The sequence below is a fragment of the Ranitomeya variabilis genome, chromosome 8, assembly GCF_051348905.1.
Source record: "Ranitomeya variabilis isolate aRanVar5 chromosome 8, aRanVar5.hap1, whole genome shotgun sequence".
NCBI lineage: Eukaryota > Metazoa > Chordata > Amphibia > Anura > Dendrobatidae > Ranitomeya > Ranitomeya variabilis.
In genome coordinates, this window is record NC_135239.1 from 173,606,516 (window position 1) to 173,625,563 (window position 19,048).

General features: G+C 44.8%; 1 protein-coding gene across 3 annotated transcripts in view; it reads right to left on the reverse strand.

Annotated features, from left to right (window-relative positions):
* Positions 1 to 19,048, reverse strand: part of NEK4 (NIMA related kinase 4) — a 93,360-nt gene that overhangs the window by 53,642 nt on the left and 20,670 nt on the right. For all 3 annotated transcript variants that reach the window (XM_077276944.1, XM_077276947.1, XM_077276946.1), the window contains exon 2: positions 3,542 to 3,808. In XM_077276944.1, coding sequence (XP_077133059.1) covers positions 3,542 to 3,808 — 267 coding nt within the window. The remainder of the gene's footprint in view (positions 1 to 3,541; positions 3,809 to 19,048) is intronic.

Here is a 19,048-nt window from a genome sequence, read left to right on the forward strand (position 1 = left end):
ACGAGCGGTGACTGCCGACACTGTGCTGATTGATAGCCGGCTCCCTGCTGCCTAAATGCGGGGAGCCAACAGTCAATCCACATGTCGCTGTGAGTTATGCAGTGCTGACAGTGCAGCCCAAAAGAAGAAGAGTTGCCCTGTTGATGTTGAACAGCTGAATCGCTGGCAGGAGCGGTCAGTGACCGCTCTCAGTTGGCACCAGGTAGAACAGGCAGCTGGCTGCCCCTGTTAGCAGCTACTTGTCATGGTAAAAAAAAAAAAAGTCCTAGAAAACCCCTTTAATGAGTGCTATGTAGTGAACAGAGAAAAAAGTAGACCTGGTGATCACATATTGCCCGATGCCCCACTGGCAGGGCAAAGCTTATCAGCAATGCCAGTGACTAAAGACTGGACAGGAGGCGGTTCTCTGCCATGAGTGTAAATGTCGACCAGACTTCTTTTACCTTTTAGTGAACATATTATATACCAATAATACATATAAATACACAAAAAGATATAAAATTAAATTCATATAAAAGAAATAAAAGCTCAGGCCAACAATTGTTATAACCACTCCCATCACACATAAGTACCACACAACCAATATAAAGGAGAGAATTTCAAAATGGTATTTTTATGTCACATTTCAAGAATAAAGAACTACAGTTTGTAAACTCTTTTTGTACAGGTAGCTGAAATAATATATAACCCGTTAGCTGATTCATACTGCCTAAGCCACGGGCAGCATGAAGGGGCAACTGACTGCACGAGTAATGGTTTTCTCTGAAACGCTCCAGACCAAAGTAAGAGGTTGAGACTAGTCTGGCACAACCCACTAGCCGGCTTTTCTCAGCGCTGCTACCGGTGATTGACAGGTCTCTCTCAGAGCGAGATATCGGTCACTCACTAGGAGCAGCGCTGGGAGGAGCCGGTCTAGTCTGGTCTCAGGTTAGATCTTCTAACTATACCTTCTCTGAAAAGATGGAGCATTTCAGAGAGCAATATACTTTACGCTGAATGAGGTTTGGGCAACATGAATCAGCTGACAGGTGCACCTTAAAAAAGAAAGAACTCTAGTAAAAAGATAACAAAAAAAAATAGCTCCGTGTGTCACAAAAAATACATATAAATATATATATAAATAGGACAGATACCTCTGAACATGTGCAATAGAAAGCACTGCCCCTCCCTTCATGTGTGGGAAGGTGTTCCTAGTGGATATTCTGATCTAATAACAGAGATACAAGGAGTGCACAGGTAAGAAGAGGCTGCTCACACTGCTGCCCTGTGTCTATCTTATCTAATATTGGAGGTATCAGGTGCGCTGAGGGAAGAAGAGGCTGCTCACACTGCTGCCCTGTGTCTATCTTATCTAATATTGGAGGTATCAGGTGCGCTGAGGGAAGAAGAGGCTGCTCACACTGCTGCCCTGTGTCTATCTTATCTAATATTGGAGGTATCAGGTGCGCTGAGGGAAGAAGAGGCTGCTCACACTGCCGCCCTGTGTCTATCTTATCTAATATTGGAGGTATCAGGTGCGCTGAGGAAAGAAGAGGCTGCTCACACTACTGCCCCGTGTCTATCTTATCTAATATTGGAGGTATTGGGGTGCTGAGGGAAGAAGAGGCTGCTCACACTACTGCCCCGTGTCTATCTTATCTAATATTGGAGGTATCGGGGTGCTGAGGTAATAAGAGGCTGCTCACACTGCTGTCCATATCTTTCTGATCTAATATTAGAGATATCAGGGGTGCTGAGATAAGAAGAGGCTGCTCACACTGCCGCCCCTGCCTATCTTATCTAATACAGGAGATACTAAGGGTGTTGAGGTAAGAAGAGACTGCTCACACTGCTTTCCACCCTGATCTAATACTGGAGATATCAGCAGTGCTGAGGTAAGAAGAGGCTGCTCACACTGCTGTCCACCATATCTTTCTGATCTAATACTGAAGATAACAGGGGTACAGAGGTAAGAAGAGGCTGCTCATAGTGCTGTCCATAATGTCTGTCTGATCTACTACTAGATATACCAGGGGTGCTAGGGTAAGAAGAAGTTATTAACACTGCTGTCCACCCTGTCTATCTGATTTAATACAGGAGATAATAAGAGTGCTGTGGTAAGAAAAGGCTGCTCACACTGCTGTCCACCCTGTCTATCTGATTTAATACTACAGCGCTGAGGGAAGAAGAAGCTGCTCACACTGCTGCCCATGTGATCTAATACTGGAGATACTAGGAGCACTGAGGGAAGAAGAGGCTGCTCACACTGTTGTCCACCCTGTCTAATTAATCTAATACTGGAGATACCAGAGGGGCTGAGGTAAGAAGAGGCCTTTCTGTCTGTCCACCGTGTCTTTTAGAATGACAATACAAAGTTTAAGTATTTCCAGATCACAGCAATGACGCTTCCTTCTGCACATGTTCACAGGCACCTGTACTATCAAAATTCTAGGACAGGTTTCTGTCAGTGGAACAAGGTAGCAACCATTTTAATTCTATAGTGATTACCTTCCTAGACATTTTTTTCTGTTACATGCATTTTAAAAAAATTCAATGCTTTTTTTCCACATAATGATCTTTATAAAAAAAACAGAATTAGTACTCTTGCAATTTTCACACTGGCCACTAAGACTTATTTTAGACTCATACTTTTTTCCTGTCAAGCAGAGTTTTCAGCAGGCTCATTATCTTCAGAGGAAGAATTACAATGACAGCTGATAACACAAGACCATTACTCACAATAGACATTGTCACAGCTGACCCTGCTGTCTGCCTTACACAGGCTCATCAGGTACTTTAATACAAACGATAAGATCAGGATCTGACTATTTTGGATTGTAGCTAATTTACATGTGTTGTTTCCTGAAACGGCAAAACGTTTAAAAGTCTAAACAAAAAAGCCACAATGCTTAGTGTGAAAATTGCATGATTTCTATTTTTTTTATTTTTCATACAGATTGTGATATTGAAAAATTAATAAATGCATAAATAAAAGATGCCCCAAAATGTAAAAATATATTTAACACAAAAACATGATTTCAACAATAGGTCTATTTTCTGATGATAGATTCCTTATAAAGCCCAAACAGGCCTAGTCATTTAAGAGTTAATAAAATTCAGGTCAACAATGGAGAACTATGATCACAAAAGACACCAGTAAACTAGGTGACATTGCCACTAAAGCCGGTTTTACACGTTTGACATTCATGGTCTGAGTACGGACCGCGATGTGTGGACTGATAGCAGGTCTCCTGATCTGACCTCGACAGCCATGTAGGAGGCCAGTCTGTACAGTGTGGTCAGAACTCGGATAGTGAATGTCGGACGGGTGAAACGGACCCAACGTATTACTACAATGGCGTAAGCACCAGTAAAACTGGGCCAATATCAGAGATCACTGGTACTAAGGAGACCATTACAGAATGAGACATCTTGTGGATCCAAGGACAGGGCGCACAGAGGACACCTAAGTGCCCAAATACACTTGGAGCTTGTCCTCACACCCCAAAGACAATTATCATCAAGGCACAAAAAGTTGCCTAAAACTCTTTTTTTACGCTACCTGTAGTGCCATGGTGATCTGAATAAACCACTCCACTACTTGGCTTTCTGGAAGATGTTTGCCTTTTTGTTCCTTAAGTTTGTGGTACAAGTCTCCCCCTTCACAGAAGCTCATGGCGATGTAGAGCAGGCCATCGTCACCCTCCCACGATTCCTTATATGCCACAATGTTGGGATGCTTCAGCTGAGAGAGCAGCTGCGCCTCTTGCTCGGCCGCTTTCCGTTCTCTGCGAGGAGCGTTGCGGAGGCTCAGTTTCTTAATCACATACTATGGGAAAGACATGGAAAGTTTTTTTATTATTATTATTTATTATTATATATTATTATTACAATTATTAGTAATTTATTATTTTTTTTTATGGGATGGAAACAAATTCAGAATTTCGTTTATAAAATTGGATTTGTGTCACCATATTTTTGAGACGGTTAATGTTTTCATTTTTCCTATGTGAGGGCTTTTTTTTTTTGCATGGCGACCCAACGCTTTCATTGACACCATGAAAGGTTGCATTTCGGCAAATGAATACTGCAGCATTTTTTGCTACTGTGGATCACACACAGTCCAGTGTGCACATCCCCTAATGCTAGGTTTAGGCACAATGTTCTCAGCTGAACACTGAGCTGGGATTTCCACTGGAATCCCTAAAAAACGGGATTCTGATGGAGCCATTCACTAGTGTAAAGGCGCACTCAGACGATCACAGAAACTGGACCGCCATGCTCAGACTGGCCGCAGCAAGCCCGCGTGTGATGCTGCACAGAAACATATGTAGCTGTCACCCTTTGGTCAGGAGAGCTGCCGGCCAGTCTGACCTCTGTCCTATTTATACAGCCGGCTGACTGCGCCCCGCCGGCACCCGAGTCACTTTCGACTATCGGGCCTCCATACCGACATTGTTCGTCCTGCAGACTAAATGGCTCCATCAGGGATTTCCGCTAGAATCCGGTTATTCAGGGAGTCTACACTAGAGATCATTGACAAGTGTTTATCAAAAATGTGTAAAGTGATAGAAACTGTCAAAAATCGAGTAATCTACTATACAATTGTCTAAAGGTCACTTCCGTCTTTCTGTCTGTCCTTCTGTCTGTCACGGATATTCATTGGTCGCGGCCTCTGTCTGTCATGGAATCCAAGTGTCTGATTGGTCGTGGCAAAACGCCCACGACCATTGCCACAACCAATCAGCGACGCGCACAGTCCGGAAGAAAATGGCCGCTCCTTACTCCCCGCACTCAGTGCCCGGCGCCCGCGTAACCCCTCCGGTCACCACTCACACAGGGTTAATGCCGGCGGTAATGGACTGCGTTATGCCGCGGGTAACGCACTCCGTTACCGCCGCTATTAACCCTGTGTGACCAAGTTTTTACTATTGATGCAGCCTATGCAGCGTCAATAGTAAAAACATCTAATGTTAAAAATAATAAAATTAAAATAAAAAAGCATTATATACTCACCTTGCGCCGCGGCTCCGGCCGGTCCATGCAAGCGGCACGTTCCGGTAGCAAGGATGGTCTGGGAGAAGGACCTGCCATGACGTCACGGTCATGTGACCGCGACGTCATTACAAGTCCTGCGCACGAAGGACCTGCCGTGACGTCACGATCATGTGACCGCGACACGGTCATGTGACCGACGTCATCACAGGTGCTGGACGAGAAGGACCTGCCATGACGTCACGGTCACGTGACCGCAACGTCATCACACCCTGGTACCGGAAGCCAGGAGCAGCTGAGTATTTAATATTCACCTGTCCACGTTCCATCCGCCGGGCGCAGCTCCGTCTTCCCGTTCTCTTGCAGTGACTGTGCAGGTCAGAGGGCGCGATGACGTATTAGTGTGCGCGCCGCCCTCTGCCTGAACAGTCAGTGCGGAGAGACGGGACGCGGAGGAGCAGCGACGAGAGGTGAGTATGTCTTTTTTTTTTTTTTATTGCAGCAGCAGCATTACATGTGGCTGGGCAATATACTACGTGGCTGGGCAATATACTACGTGGCTGGGCAATATACTACGTGGCTGGGCAATATACTACGTGGCTGGGCAATATACTACGTGGCTGGGCAATATACTTTGTGGCTGGGCAATGTACTACGTGGCTGGCCAATATACTAAGTGGACATGCATATACTAGAATACCCGATGCGTTAGAATCGGGCCACCATCTAGTCTACTATATAATTGTCTAAGGGTCACTTCCGTCTGTCCTTCTGTCTGTCTGTTACGGATATTCATTGGTCGCGGCCTCTGTCTGTCATGGAAATCCAAGTTCCTGATTGGTCGCGGCAAAACGGCCACAACCAATCAGCGACGGGCACAGTCCAGTGGCAAAATGGCCGCTCCTTACTCCCCGCAGTCAGTGCCTGGCCCATACTCCCCTCCACTCAGCGCTCACACAGGGTTAATGGCAGTGGTAACGGACCGCGTTATGCCGCGGGTAACGCACTCTGTTACCGCTGCTATTAACCCTGTGTGACCAACTTTTTACTATTGATGCTGCCTATGCGGCATCAATAGTAAAAAGATCTAATGTTAAAAATAATTTAAAAAAATAAAAAATCGTTATATACTCACCGTCCGTCGGCCCCCGCATCCAGAACCGGCCTTTCCCGCTCCTTGCGAAGCTCCGGTGACCGCTCCATGCATTGCGGTCTCGCGAGATGATGACGTAGCGGTCTCGCGAGACCGCTACGTCATCATCTCGCGAGACCGCAATGCACTCTTGGGACCGGAGCGCGCGAGGAGCATCGGTAAACGCTTCGCCTGGATCCGGGGCCAACGGAAGGTGAGTATATAACTATTTTTTATTTTAATTATTTTTTTTTAACAAGGATATGATGCCCACATTGCTATATACTGCATGGGCTGTGCAATATACTACGGGGGCTGTGCAATGTACTGCGTGGGCTGTGCAATATACTGTGTGGGCTGTGCAATATACTACATGGGCTGTGCTATATACTGCGTGGGCTGTGCAATATACTACATGGGCTGTGCAATATACTGCTTGGGCTGAGCAATGTCCTACGTGGGCTGTGCTATATACTGCGTGGGCTGTGCAATATACTGCTTGGGCTGTGCAATGTACTACGTGGGCTCTGCTATATACTGCGTGGGCTGTGCAATATACTGCTTGGGCTGTGCAATATACTGCGTGGGCTGTGCTATATACTGTGTGGGCTGTGCAATATACTACGTGGGCTGTGCAATACACTGCGTGGGCTGTGCTATATACTGCGTGGGCTGTGCTATATACTGCGCGGGCTGTGCTATATACTGCGCGGGCTGTGCAATATACTGCGTGGGCTGTGCTATATACTGCGTGGGCTGTGCTATATACTGTGTGGGCTGTGCAATATACTATGTGGGCTGTGCAATATACTACGTGGGCTGTGCAATGTACTACGTGGGCTGTGCAATATACTGTGTGGGCTGTGCAATATACTACGTGGGCTGTGCAATATACTACGTGGGCTGTGCAATGTACTACGTGGGCTGTGCAATGTACTATGTGGCCTGTGCAATATACTGCGTTGGCTGTGCTATATACTACCTGGGCTGTGCAATATACGTGGGCTGTGTTATACACTAAGTGGCCTGTGTTATACACTACCTGGCCTGTGTTATACACTACGTGGGCTGTGTTATACACTACATGGGCTGTTATACACTACGTGGCCTGTGTTATACACTATGTGGGCTGTGTTATACACTGCGTGGGCTGTGTTTTATACTACGTGAGCTGTGTTATATGCTACGTTGGCTGTTATAAACTACATGGCTGTGTTATATGCTATGTGGGCTGTTATACACTCCGTGGGCTGTGCTGTATACTACGTGGATGTGCTATATACTACGTGGCTGTGCTATATACTCCGTGGGCTGTGTTATATACTACGTGGCTGTCCTATATACTCCGTGGGCTGTGCTATATACTCCATGGGCTGTGCTATATATTACGTGGCTGTGCTATATACTACGTGGCTGTGCTATATACTACGTGGCTGTGCTATATACTACGTGGCTGTGCTATATACTACGTGGCTGTGCTATATACTACGTGGCTGTGCAATATACTACGTGGCTGTGCTATTTACTACGTGGGCTGTTATATACTACATGGCCGGCCACGAACAATCAGCGACAGGCGCAGTCCGGCCACGAATTGGCGCGGGATTTGAACCACGCTTCGCTAATTGGTAGCGGCCGGCCAAATCCTTTGTATTCAATGTATTATTCTAAAATCTTCATAAATAAACTACATAGATATTCTAGAATACCCGATGCGTTAGAATCGGGCTACCATCTAGTGTTGAAATAAACAGAATACTTTAACCATTACAGGACCGAGCCATTTTTCACTTTCGCACATTTGTCATTTTTTCTCCCCTTTTTCCAAGAGACATAACTTTTCTATATTCCCTTCACTATAGCTATATGAGGGCTTGCTTTTTTTGTAGTTGCGAATGACACATCTTACCATATAATGTACTGGAAAATGGGTAGAAAAAAAAATCCAAATTAGGTATGTATATATGTGTGTGTGTGTGTGTGTGTAAGTGTGTGTGTCTGTGTGTGTGTATATATTATCAGTGTGTGATCAGACTACCTCAGTGTAACAGTATACTCTGTGTTATAGGTATATACTATATATAAATATATATATATATATATATATATATATATATATATATATATATATATATACACACAAAACCAAAAATAATGAAGCCTGTATATAGAGCAGCACAACCAGGATCTGCAGGGAAGCAAACAAATTACATGCTTGAACAGCTGAACTCCTTACTGCTGATTACGGGTGCTCCATGGACCCGTAGAAGCGCTAGATACAGCGCGAAATGGCCGTCGTCGATCCCTGCACACTCCTGCTGTCAATGCACACCCCCGAGCCATGAAGATGTCTTGTTACATGTTTTGAATAAAGGACTTTGATCACTCCACGATCAGTGAGTGCTGCCGCATATTTTCTTCAAGAGATATATATATATATACAGTATGTGATCAGACTGTACCTGTTATGATCTGGTGGCCTAAGAGCAGCATGAGACGTAGTCTGGAGAAGGTGGGACCTGTACTGACCGCAGACCCTGAACTTAACACCGCAACTAGAAGTAGCCGTGGAATGTACCTAGCGCTCCCTAGACATCTCGACACAGCCGGAGGACTAATTACCCCTAGAGATAGAAAAGGGAAAACTATCTTGCCTCAGAGAAAATTCCCAAAGGATAGGCAGCCCCCCCACAAATATTGACTGTGAGAGGAGAGGGAAAAAACATACACAGACTGAAATCAGAATTTAGCAAAGGAGGCCACTTCTAGCTAAATAGAAAGGATAGGACAGAGCACTATGCGGTCAGTATTAAAACACTAGAAAATATCCACCACAGAAAATACAAAAACTCCACAGCTAACTAAAGATATGGAGGGTAAATCTGCATCATCAGAGATACCAGCTTGGCTAAACAAATCCTTATACAGACCAAGCTGGACAAGACAAAAAAACATGGAAAAAAAAACTGAACAATAAGGCCACAGCATGTGGACAGCAAAAAATCAAGGCCAGAACTTATCTTTGATGAAAAGAACTGCAAAGCAGGAGAGACCAGGCAGAGATGTGAATCCTCCAGGAACAATGGACAACTGGCACTGACTAAAGGGTGAAGCAAGACTAAATAGCCCAGTCAAAATTACAAAAAGTGAACACACCTGATAAATGCTGCGATTCAGAGACAGCAGCGCTACCACTTACAACCACCGGAGGGAGCGCAAGAGCAGAATTCACAACATTACCCCCCCCTTGAGGAGGGGTCACCGAACCCTCACCAGAGCCCCCAGGCCGATCCGGACGAGCCAAATGAAAGGCACGAACCAAATCATCAGCATGAACATCGGAGGCAACAACCCAAGAATTATCCTCCTGGCCATAACCCTTCCATTTGACAAGATACTGAAGCTTCCGCCTCGAAAAACGAGAATCCAAAATCTTCTCAACCACATACTCCAACTCCCCATCAATCAACACCGGGGCAGGAGGATCAACAGAGGGAACAACGGGCACCACATATTTCCGCAACAAAGATCTATGAAAAACATTATGGACGGAAAAAGGGGCTGGAAGGGCCAAACGAAAAGACACTGGATTGATAATCTCAGAAATCCTATAAGGGCCAATAAACCGAGGCTTAAACTTAGGGGAAGAAACCTTCATAGGGACATGACGGGAAGACAACCAGACCAAATCCCCAACCCGAAGCCGGGAACCAACACACCGACGACGGTTAGCAAAACGCTGAGCCCCCTCCTGAGACAACACCAAATTGTCAACAACATGAGCCCAAATTTGCTGCAACCTGTCAACCACAGAGTCCACCCCAGGACAATCAGAAGGCTCAACCTGCCCCGAAGAAAAACGAGGATGAAAACCAGAGTTACAAAAGAAGGGTGAAACCAAGGTAGCAGAACTAGCCCGATTATTAAGGGCAAACTCGGCCAATGGCAAGAAAGCCACCCAATCATCCTGATCAGCAGACACAAAGCATCTCAAATAAGTTTCCAAAGTCTGATTAGTTCGCTCGGTTTGGCCATTTGTCTGAGGATGAAATGCGGAAGAAAAAGACAAATCAATGCCCAGCCTAGCACAAAAGGCCCGCCAAAACCTAGAAACAAACTGGGAACCTCTATCGGACACAATATTCTCCGGAATGCCATGCAAACGAACCACATGCTGAAAAAACAACGGAACCAAATCGGAAGAGGAAGGCAACTTAGGCAAAGGTATCAAATGAACCATCTTAGAAAACCGGTCACAAACCACCCAGATAACTGACATCCTCTGGGAAACCGGAAGATCCGAAATAAAATCCATAGAAATATGCGTCCAAGGCCTCTCAGAGACCGGCAAAGGCAAAAGCAACCCACTAGCGCGGGAACAGCAAGGCTTGGCCTGCGCACAAGTCCCACAGGACTACACAAAAGAACGCACATCCCATGACAAAGAAGGCCACCAAAAGGACCTACCAACCAAATCTCTGGTACCAAAAATCCCAGGATGACCAGCCAACACAGAACAATGAACCTCCGAAATCACTTTACTAGTCCATCTGTCAGGAACAAACAGTTTCCCCACTGGACAGCGGTCAGGTTTATCAGCCTGAAATTCCTGAAGAACCCGTCGTAAATCAGGGGAGATGGCAGAAACAATCACCCCATCCTTCAGAATACCGACTGGCTCAAGGACCACAGGAGAATCAGGCAAAAAGCTCCTAGAGAGGGCATCAGCCTTAACATTCTTAGAACCCGGAAGATACGAGACCACAAAATCAAAACGGGAGAAAAACAGGGACCATCGGGCCTGTCTAGGATTCAGCCGTTTGGCAGACTCGAGGTAAATCAGATTCTTATGATCGGTCAAGACCACAATACGGTGATTGGCCCCCTCAAGCCAATGTCGCCACTCCTCAAATGCCCACTTCATAGCCAACAACTCACGATTGCCGACATCATAATTGCATTCCGCAGGGGAAAACTTTCGAGAAAAGAAGGCACACGGTTTCATCAAGGAACCATCAGAATTCCTCTGAGACAAAACGGCCCCTGCCCCAATCTCAGAAGCGTCAACCTCAACCTGAAAAGGAAGAGAAACATCCAGCTGACGCAACACAGGGGCAGAAGTAAATCGGCGTTTAAGCTCCTGAAAGGCAGAAACAGCCGCAGAGGACCAATTCGTCACATGAGCGCCCTTCTTCGTCAAATCGGTCAGGGGTTTAACCACACTGGAGAAGTTGGCAATGAAACGGCGATAAAAATTAGCAAAGCCCAAAAATTTCTGAAGGCTCTTCACGGATGTGGGCTGGATCCAATCATGAATGGCCTGAACCTTAACCGGATCCATCTCTATAGATGAGGGAGAGAAAATGAAGCCCAAAAAAGAAATCTTCTGTACTCCAAAGAGGCACTTAGACCCCTTCACAAACAAGGCATTATCACGAAGGATCTGAAATACCATCCTGACTTGTTTCACATGAGACTCCCAAACATCTGAAAAAATCAAAATATCATCCAAATATACAATCATGAATTTATCAAGATAATTCCGAAATATATCATGCATGAAGGACTGAAACACAGATGGAGCATTAGAGAGTCCAAATGGCATCACAAGGTATTCAAAATGGCCTTCGGGCGTATTAAATGCAGTTTTCCATTCGTCACCCTGCTTAATACGAACAAGATTATATGCCCCTCGAAGGTCAATCTTAGTAAACCAACTAGCCCCCTTAATCCTAGCAAACAGATCAGAAAGCAAAGGCAAAGGGTATTGGAATTTGACCGTGATCTTATTCAAGAGGCGATAATCAATACAGGGTCTCAAGGAGCCATCTTTTTTGGCAACAAAAAAAAACCTGCTCCCAATGGTGAAGAAGATGGCTGAATATGCCCCTTCTCCAAGGACTCCTTAACATAGCTCCGCATGGCGGTATGTTCTGGCACAGACAGGTTGAAAAGTCGGCCCTTAGGGAACTTACAGCCTGGAATCAAGTCAATAGCACAATCACAGTCCCTATGCGGTGGAAGGGAACTGGACTTGGGCTCATTGAATACATCCTGGAAATCAGACAAAAACTCGGGAATTTCAGAAGAGGGGGAGGAGGCAATTGACATCAAAGGAACGTCACCATGAACCCCCTGACAACCCCAACCAGTCACAGACATAGATTTCCAATCTAATACCGGATTATGCACCTGTAACCATGGGAAACCCAGCACAATAGCATCATGCAAATTATGCAACACCAGAAAACGACAATCTTCCTGATGGGCTGGCGCCATACACATGGTCAGCTGTGTCCAAAACTGAGGTTTATTTTTAGCCAACGGTGTAGCATCAATGCCCCTCAAAGGAATAGGACTCTGCAAAGGCTGCAAGGGGAAACCACAACGTCTGGCAAATTCTAAGTCCATTAAGTTTAGAGTGGCGCCTGAATCCACAAATGCCATGACAGAAAATGACGATAATGAGCAGATCAGGGTCACAGATAACAGAAATTTAGGTTGTACAGTACTGATGGTAACAGAACTAGCGATTCTCTTGGTACGCTTAGGGCAATCAGAAATAACATGAGCAGAATCGCCGCAGTAAAAACACAACCTATTCTGACGTCTGAATCCTTGTCGTTCAGCTCTAGACACAATCCTATCACACTGCATAGGCTCAGGACTCCGCTTGGAAGACAATGCCATAGTGTCCACAACTCTGCGCTCGCGCAAGTGCCGATCAATTTGAATGGCCAGAGACATAGAATCACTCAGACCAGCAGGCGTGGGGAACCCCACCATAACATCTTTAACGGATTCAGAAAGACCCTTTCTGAAGATTGCCGCCAAGGCATCCTCATTCCATTTAGTCAGTACAGGCCATTTTCTAAACTTCTGGCAATATGATTCTGCCGCTTCTTGACCCTGAAACAGGGCCAACAAGGTCTTCTCAGCATGATCCACTGAATTAGGTTCATCATACAATAACCCGAGTGCCTGGAAAAAGGTGTCAACATTAAACAAGGCCGGATTCCCAGGTTCCAGGGCAATTGCCAAATCCTGGGAGTCACCATGCAGCAGAGATATAACAATTTTAACCTGCTGGATGGGATCACCAGAGGAACGGGGCTTCAGAGCAAAAAACAGTTTACAGTTATTTTTAAAGCTCAGAAATTTGGACCTATCCCCAAAAAACAAATCAGGAGTTGGAATTCTAGGCTCTAAAACCGGAGTCTGAACGATATAATCGGAAATACCCTGTACTCTAGCAGCAAGTTGATCCACACGAGAAGCCAATGCCTGAACATCCATACCAGCGCCGAACTCCTGAGCCACCCAGAGGTAAAGAGGGAAGAAAAAAAAAAAAAACACAACAGACTACAGGAAAAAAAAAAATGGCTCAGCACTTTCCTTCCCTTCTTCTGAGATGCGGTTAACTCATTGTGGGCCAGTTGTACTGTTATGATCTGGTGGCCTAAGAGCAGCATGAGACGTACTCTGGAGAAGGTGGTACCTGTACTGACCGCAGACCCTGAACTTAACACTGCAACTAGAAGTAGCCGTGGAATGTACCTACCAATCCTAGACACCTCGACACAGCCAGAGGACTAATTACCCCTAGAGATAGAAAAGGGAAAACTATCTTGCCTCAGAGAAAATTCCCAAAGGATAGGCAGCCCCCCCACAAATATTGACTGTGAGAGGAGAGGGAAAAAACATACACAGACTGAAATCAGAATTTAGCAAAGGAGGCCACTTCTAGCTAAATAGAAAGGATAGGACAGAGTACTATGCGGTCAGTATTAAAACACTAGAAAATATCCACCACAGAAAATACAAAAACTCCACAGCTAACTAAAGATATGGAGGGTATATCTGCATCTCCAGAGATACCAGCTTGGCTAAACAAATCCTTATACAGACCAAGCTGGACAAGACAAAAAAACATGGAAAAAAAACTGAACAATAAGGCCACAGCATGTGGACAGCAAAAAATCAAGGCCAGAACTTATCTTTGATGAAAAGAACCGCAAAGCAGGAGAGACCAGGCAGAGATGTGAATCCTCCAGGAACAATGGACAACTGGCACTGACTAAAGGGTGAAGCAAGACTAAATAGCCCAGTCAAAATTACAAAAAGTGAACACACCTGATAAATGCTGCGATTCAGAGACAGCAGCGCTACCACTTACAACCACCGGAGGGAGCCCAAGAGCAGAATTCACAACATGTACCGCAGTGTAACAGTGTATACTCTGTGTTATAGGTGTATATATATATATATATATATATATAAATATATATATATATTTATATATATACTAGATGGTGGCCCGATTCTAACGCATCGGGTATTCTAGAATATGTATGTCCACGTAGTATATTGCCCAGCCACATAGTATATTGCCCAGCCACGTAGTATATTGCCCAGTGACGTAGTATATTGCCCAGCCACGTAGTATATTGCCCAGTGACGTAGTATATTGCCCAGCCACGTAGTATATTGCCCAGCCACGTAGTATATTGCCCAGTCACGTAGTATATTGCCCAGCCACGTAGTATATTGCCCAGCCACGTAGTATATTGCCCAGCCACGTAGTATATTGCCCAGTGACGTAGTATATTGCCCAGCCACGTAGTATATTGCCCAGCGACGTAGTATACAGCACAGAGCCACATAGTATATTGCCCAGCGATGTAGTATATTGCCCAGTGATGTAGTATATTGCCCAGCGACGTAGTATATTGCCCAGCGACGTAGTATATTGCCCAGCGACGTAGTATATTGCCCAGTGACGTAGTATATTGCCCAGCCACGTAGTATATTGCCCAGCCACGTAGTATGTTGCCCAGTGACGTAGTATATTGCCCAGCCACGTAGTATACAGCACAGAGCCACATAGTATATTGCCCAGCGATGTAGTATATTGCCCAGCGATGTAGTATATTGCCCAGCGACGTAGTATATTGCCCAGCGACGTAGTATATTGCCCAGCGACGTAGTATATTGCCCAGTGACGTAGTATACAGAACAGAGCCAAGTAGTATATTGCCCAGTGACGTAGTATACAGCACAGAGCCACATAGTATATTGCCCAGCCACGTAGTATATTGCCCAGTGACGTAGTATATTGCCCAGCGACGTAGTATATTGCCCAGCTACGTAGTATATTGCCCAGCGACGTAGAATATTGCCCAGTGACGTTGTATATTGCTAAGTGACATAGTATACAGCACAGAGCCACGTAGTATATTGCCCAGTGACGTAGTATACAGCACAGAGTCACGTAGTATATTGCCCAGCCACATAGTATATTGCCCAGCTACGTAGTATATTGCCATCCACGTATGTCACAGGTTAAAAAAATAAAAAATAAACATATACTCACCTTCTGCAGGCGCGTTGTAGTTCTGTCGCCTGTGTGGGGTGCAGGCGGCTGCTTCCGGTCCCAGGGTGTGATGACGTCGCGGTCACATGACCGTGACGTCATGGCAGGTCCTTTTCGCGCAGGCCCTGTGATGATGTCGCGGTCACATGACCGTATCGTGGTCACATGACCGTGACATCACGGCAGGTCCTGCTCGCGCAGGCGCACAGGACTTGTGATGACGTCGCGGTCACATGACCGTGACGTCATGGCAGGTCCTTCTCCCAGACCATCCTTGCCACCGGAACGTGCCGCTTGCATGGACCGGCCGGAGCATCGCGAGGAGCGGGAAAGGCGGCGGAAGGTGAGTATCTAATGATTTTTTATTTTTTTTATTATTTTTAACATTAGATGTTTTTACTATTGACGCTGCATAGGCTGCGTCAATAGTAAAAACTTGGTCACACAGGGTTAATAGCGGCGGTAACGGAGTGCGTTACCCGCGGCATAACGCGGTCCGTTACCGCCGGCATTAACCCTGTGTGAGCGGTGACTGGAGGGGTGTATGCGGGCGCCGGGCACTGAGTGCGGGGAGTAAGGAGCGGCCATTTTCTTCCGGACTGTGCGCGTCGCTGATTGGTCGTGGGCGTTTTGCCACGACCAATCAGCGACTTGGATTTCCATGACAGACAGAGGCCGCGACCAATGAATATCCGTGACAGACAGAAGGACAGACAGAAAGACGGAAGTGACCCTTAGACAATTATATAGTAGATATATATATATATATTTATATACACAGTACAGACCAAAAGTTTGGACGCACCTTCTCATTTAAAGATTATTCTGTATTTTCATGACTATGAAAATTGTGCATTCACACTGAAGGCATCAAAACTATGAATTAACACATGTGGAATTATATACTTAACAAAAAAGTGTGAAACAACTGAAATTATGTCTTATATTTTAGGTTCTTCAAAGTAGTCCCCTATTGCTTTGATGACTGCTTTGCACACTCTTGGCATTCTCTTGATGAGCTTCAAGAGGTAGTCACCGGGAATGGTTTTCATTTCACAGGTTTGCCCTGTCAGGTTTAATGAGTGGGATTTCTTGCCTTATAAATGGGGTTGGGACCATCAGTTGTGTTGAGCAGAAGTCTGGTGGATACACAGCTGATAGTCCTACTGTATAGACTGTTAGAATTTGTATTATTATGGCAAGAAAAAAGCAGCTAAGTAAAGAAAAACGAGTGGCCATCATTACATTAAGAAATTAAGGTCAGTCAGTCCGAAAAATTGGGAAAACTTTGAAAGTGTCCCCAAGTGCAGTGGCAAAAACCATCAAGTGCTACAAAGAAACTGGCTCACATGAGGACCGTCCCAGGAAAGGAAGACCAAGAGTCACCTCTGCTTCTGAGGATAAGTTTATCCGAGTCAGCAGCCTCAGAAATCACAGGTTAACAGGAGCTCAGATTAGAGACCAGGTCAATGCCACACAGAGTTCTAGCAACAGACACATCTCTACAACAACTGTTAAGAGGAGACTTTGTGCAGCAGGCCTTCATGGTAAAATAGCTGCTAGGAAACTACTGCTAAGGACAGGCAACAAGCAGAAGAGACTTGTTTGGGCTAAAGAGCACAAGGAATGGACATTAGACCAGGAGAAATCTGTGCTTTGGTCTGATGAGTCCAAATTTGAGATCTTTGGTTCCAACCACCATGTCTTTGTGCGACGCAGAAAAGGTGAACGGATGGACTCTACATGCCTGGTTACCACCGTGAAGCATGGAGGAGGAGGTGTGATGGTGTGGGGGCGTGACACTGTTGGGGATTTATTCAAAATTGAGGCATACTGAACCAGCATGGCTACCACAGCATCTTGCAGCGGCATGCTATTCCATCCGGTTTGCGTTTAGTTGGACCATCATTTATTTTTCAACAGGACAAAGACCCCAAACACACCTCCAGGCTGTGTAAGGGCTATTTGACCAAGAAGGAGAGTGATGGGGTGCTACGCCAGATAACCGAGCCTCCACAGTCACCAGACATGAACCCAATCGAGATGGTTTGGGGTGAGCTGGACCGCAGAGTGAAGGCAAAAGGGCCAAGTGCTAAGCATCTCTGGGAACTCCTTCAAGATTGTTGGAAGACCATTCCCGGTGACTACCTCTTGAAGCTCATCAAGAGAATGCCAAGAGTGTGCAAACCAGTCATCAAAGCAAAAGGTGGCTACTTTGAAGAACCTAGAATATAAGACATAATTTCAGTTGTTTCACACGTTTTTTTTAAGTATATAATTCCACAATAATTGTGTTAATTCATAGTTTTGATACCTTCAGTGTGAATTTACAATTTTAATAGTCATGAAAATACAGAAAAAACAGACTGTACCGCAGTGTAACAGTATACTCTGTCTTATAGGTGTATATATATATATATATATATATATATATATATATATATATATATATATATATATATATATATATATATATATATATATATATATATATATATATTGTAAGAGTCATGTCGGTCTGGTAGTCGGGGGCAGGTATATCTCGCCCAGGTACTTGTCCTGTGTGAATTAGGCCGCTCAGTATTTTCAGGATACTCAGGGGTTAATAAGTGTAGGAATAAAGGATGACCAACTGGAGGTTTTCAGCGTCAGCCTGAGGCACACAGAATGCCTGTCTGTGTGAGACAAACGTGAGTGAGAGCTGTGCTCATGATCTGTGTAATGTTAGCTGGGAGGGAGAAGCCCCCCCAGTTGTTAGATAGCAACGTATTTGTTTAGTTAGCGCCGGACAGGCTAGGATTTATTTTTATGTTTTGTTTTCTGTATTTGCTTTCACTTTAATAAACCTGACCTGAGGTCAGTCAACTTGGAAACCTGCTGTCGCCTCAGAGTTCAATGCACAAACCACGTGACCTTTGACCCCAGCAAAGGCGATCCCGGAGTGTTTTGTCACTATATATATATATATATATATATACACAGTATATATATATATATATATATATATATATATATATATATATATATATATATATATGTATATATATATATATATATATATATATATATATATATAGTGTAATCAGACTGTACCGCAGTGTAACAGTATACTCTGTGTTATAACAGTATACACTGTGTTATAGATATATATATATATATATATATATATATATATGCTGTATATATATATATATATATATATACAGTGTGTGATCTCGGACTGTACCGCAGTGTAACAGTGTACTCTGTGTTATAGGTATATATATTGTAGCATAGCGACTGGTCCTATAAATGATGGATGGTATGTATCGCAGAGATGGGTGGGTTCAGTCACCTACAAACCCAGCCAAAGAGGCGTGTCTGAACACATAAGATGGTTTTGTGTGTAAGGACCTGTGGTGATGTCACGCTCACCTGACTAGCCATGTGACAGGTACCTGGGTGTGGTTACACCTATGTAAAGGAGGTGTGTGTAGCACATGGTAGCAGAGAGAGATTGAGTGAGCATGTTGGTGTCTGTCAGGGTGGACACACTTCCGTGTGTCCTGGCAGGACACTGCAGAATGGCC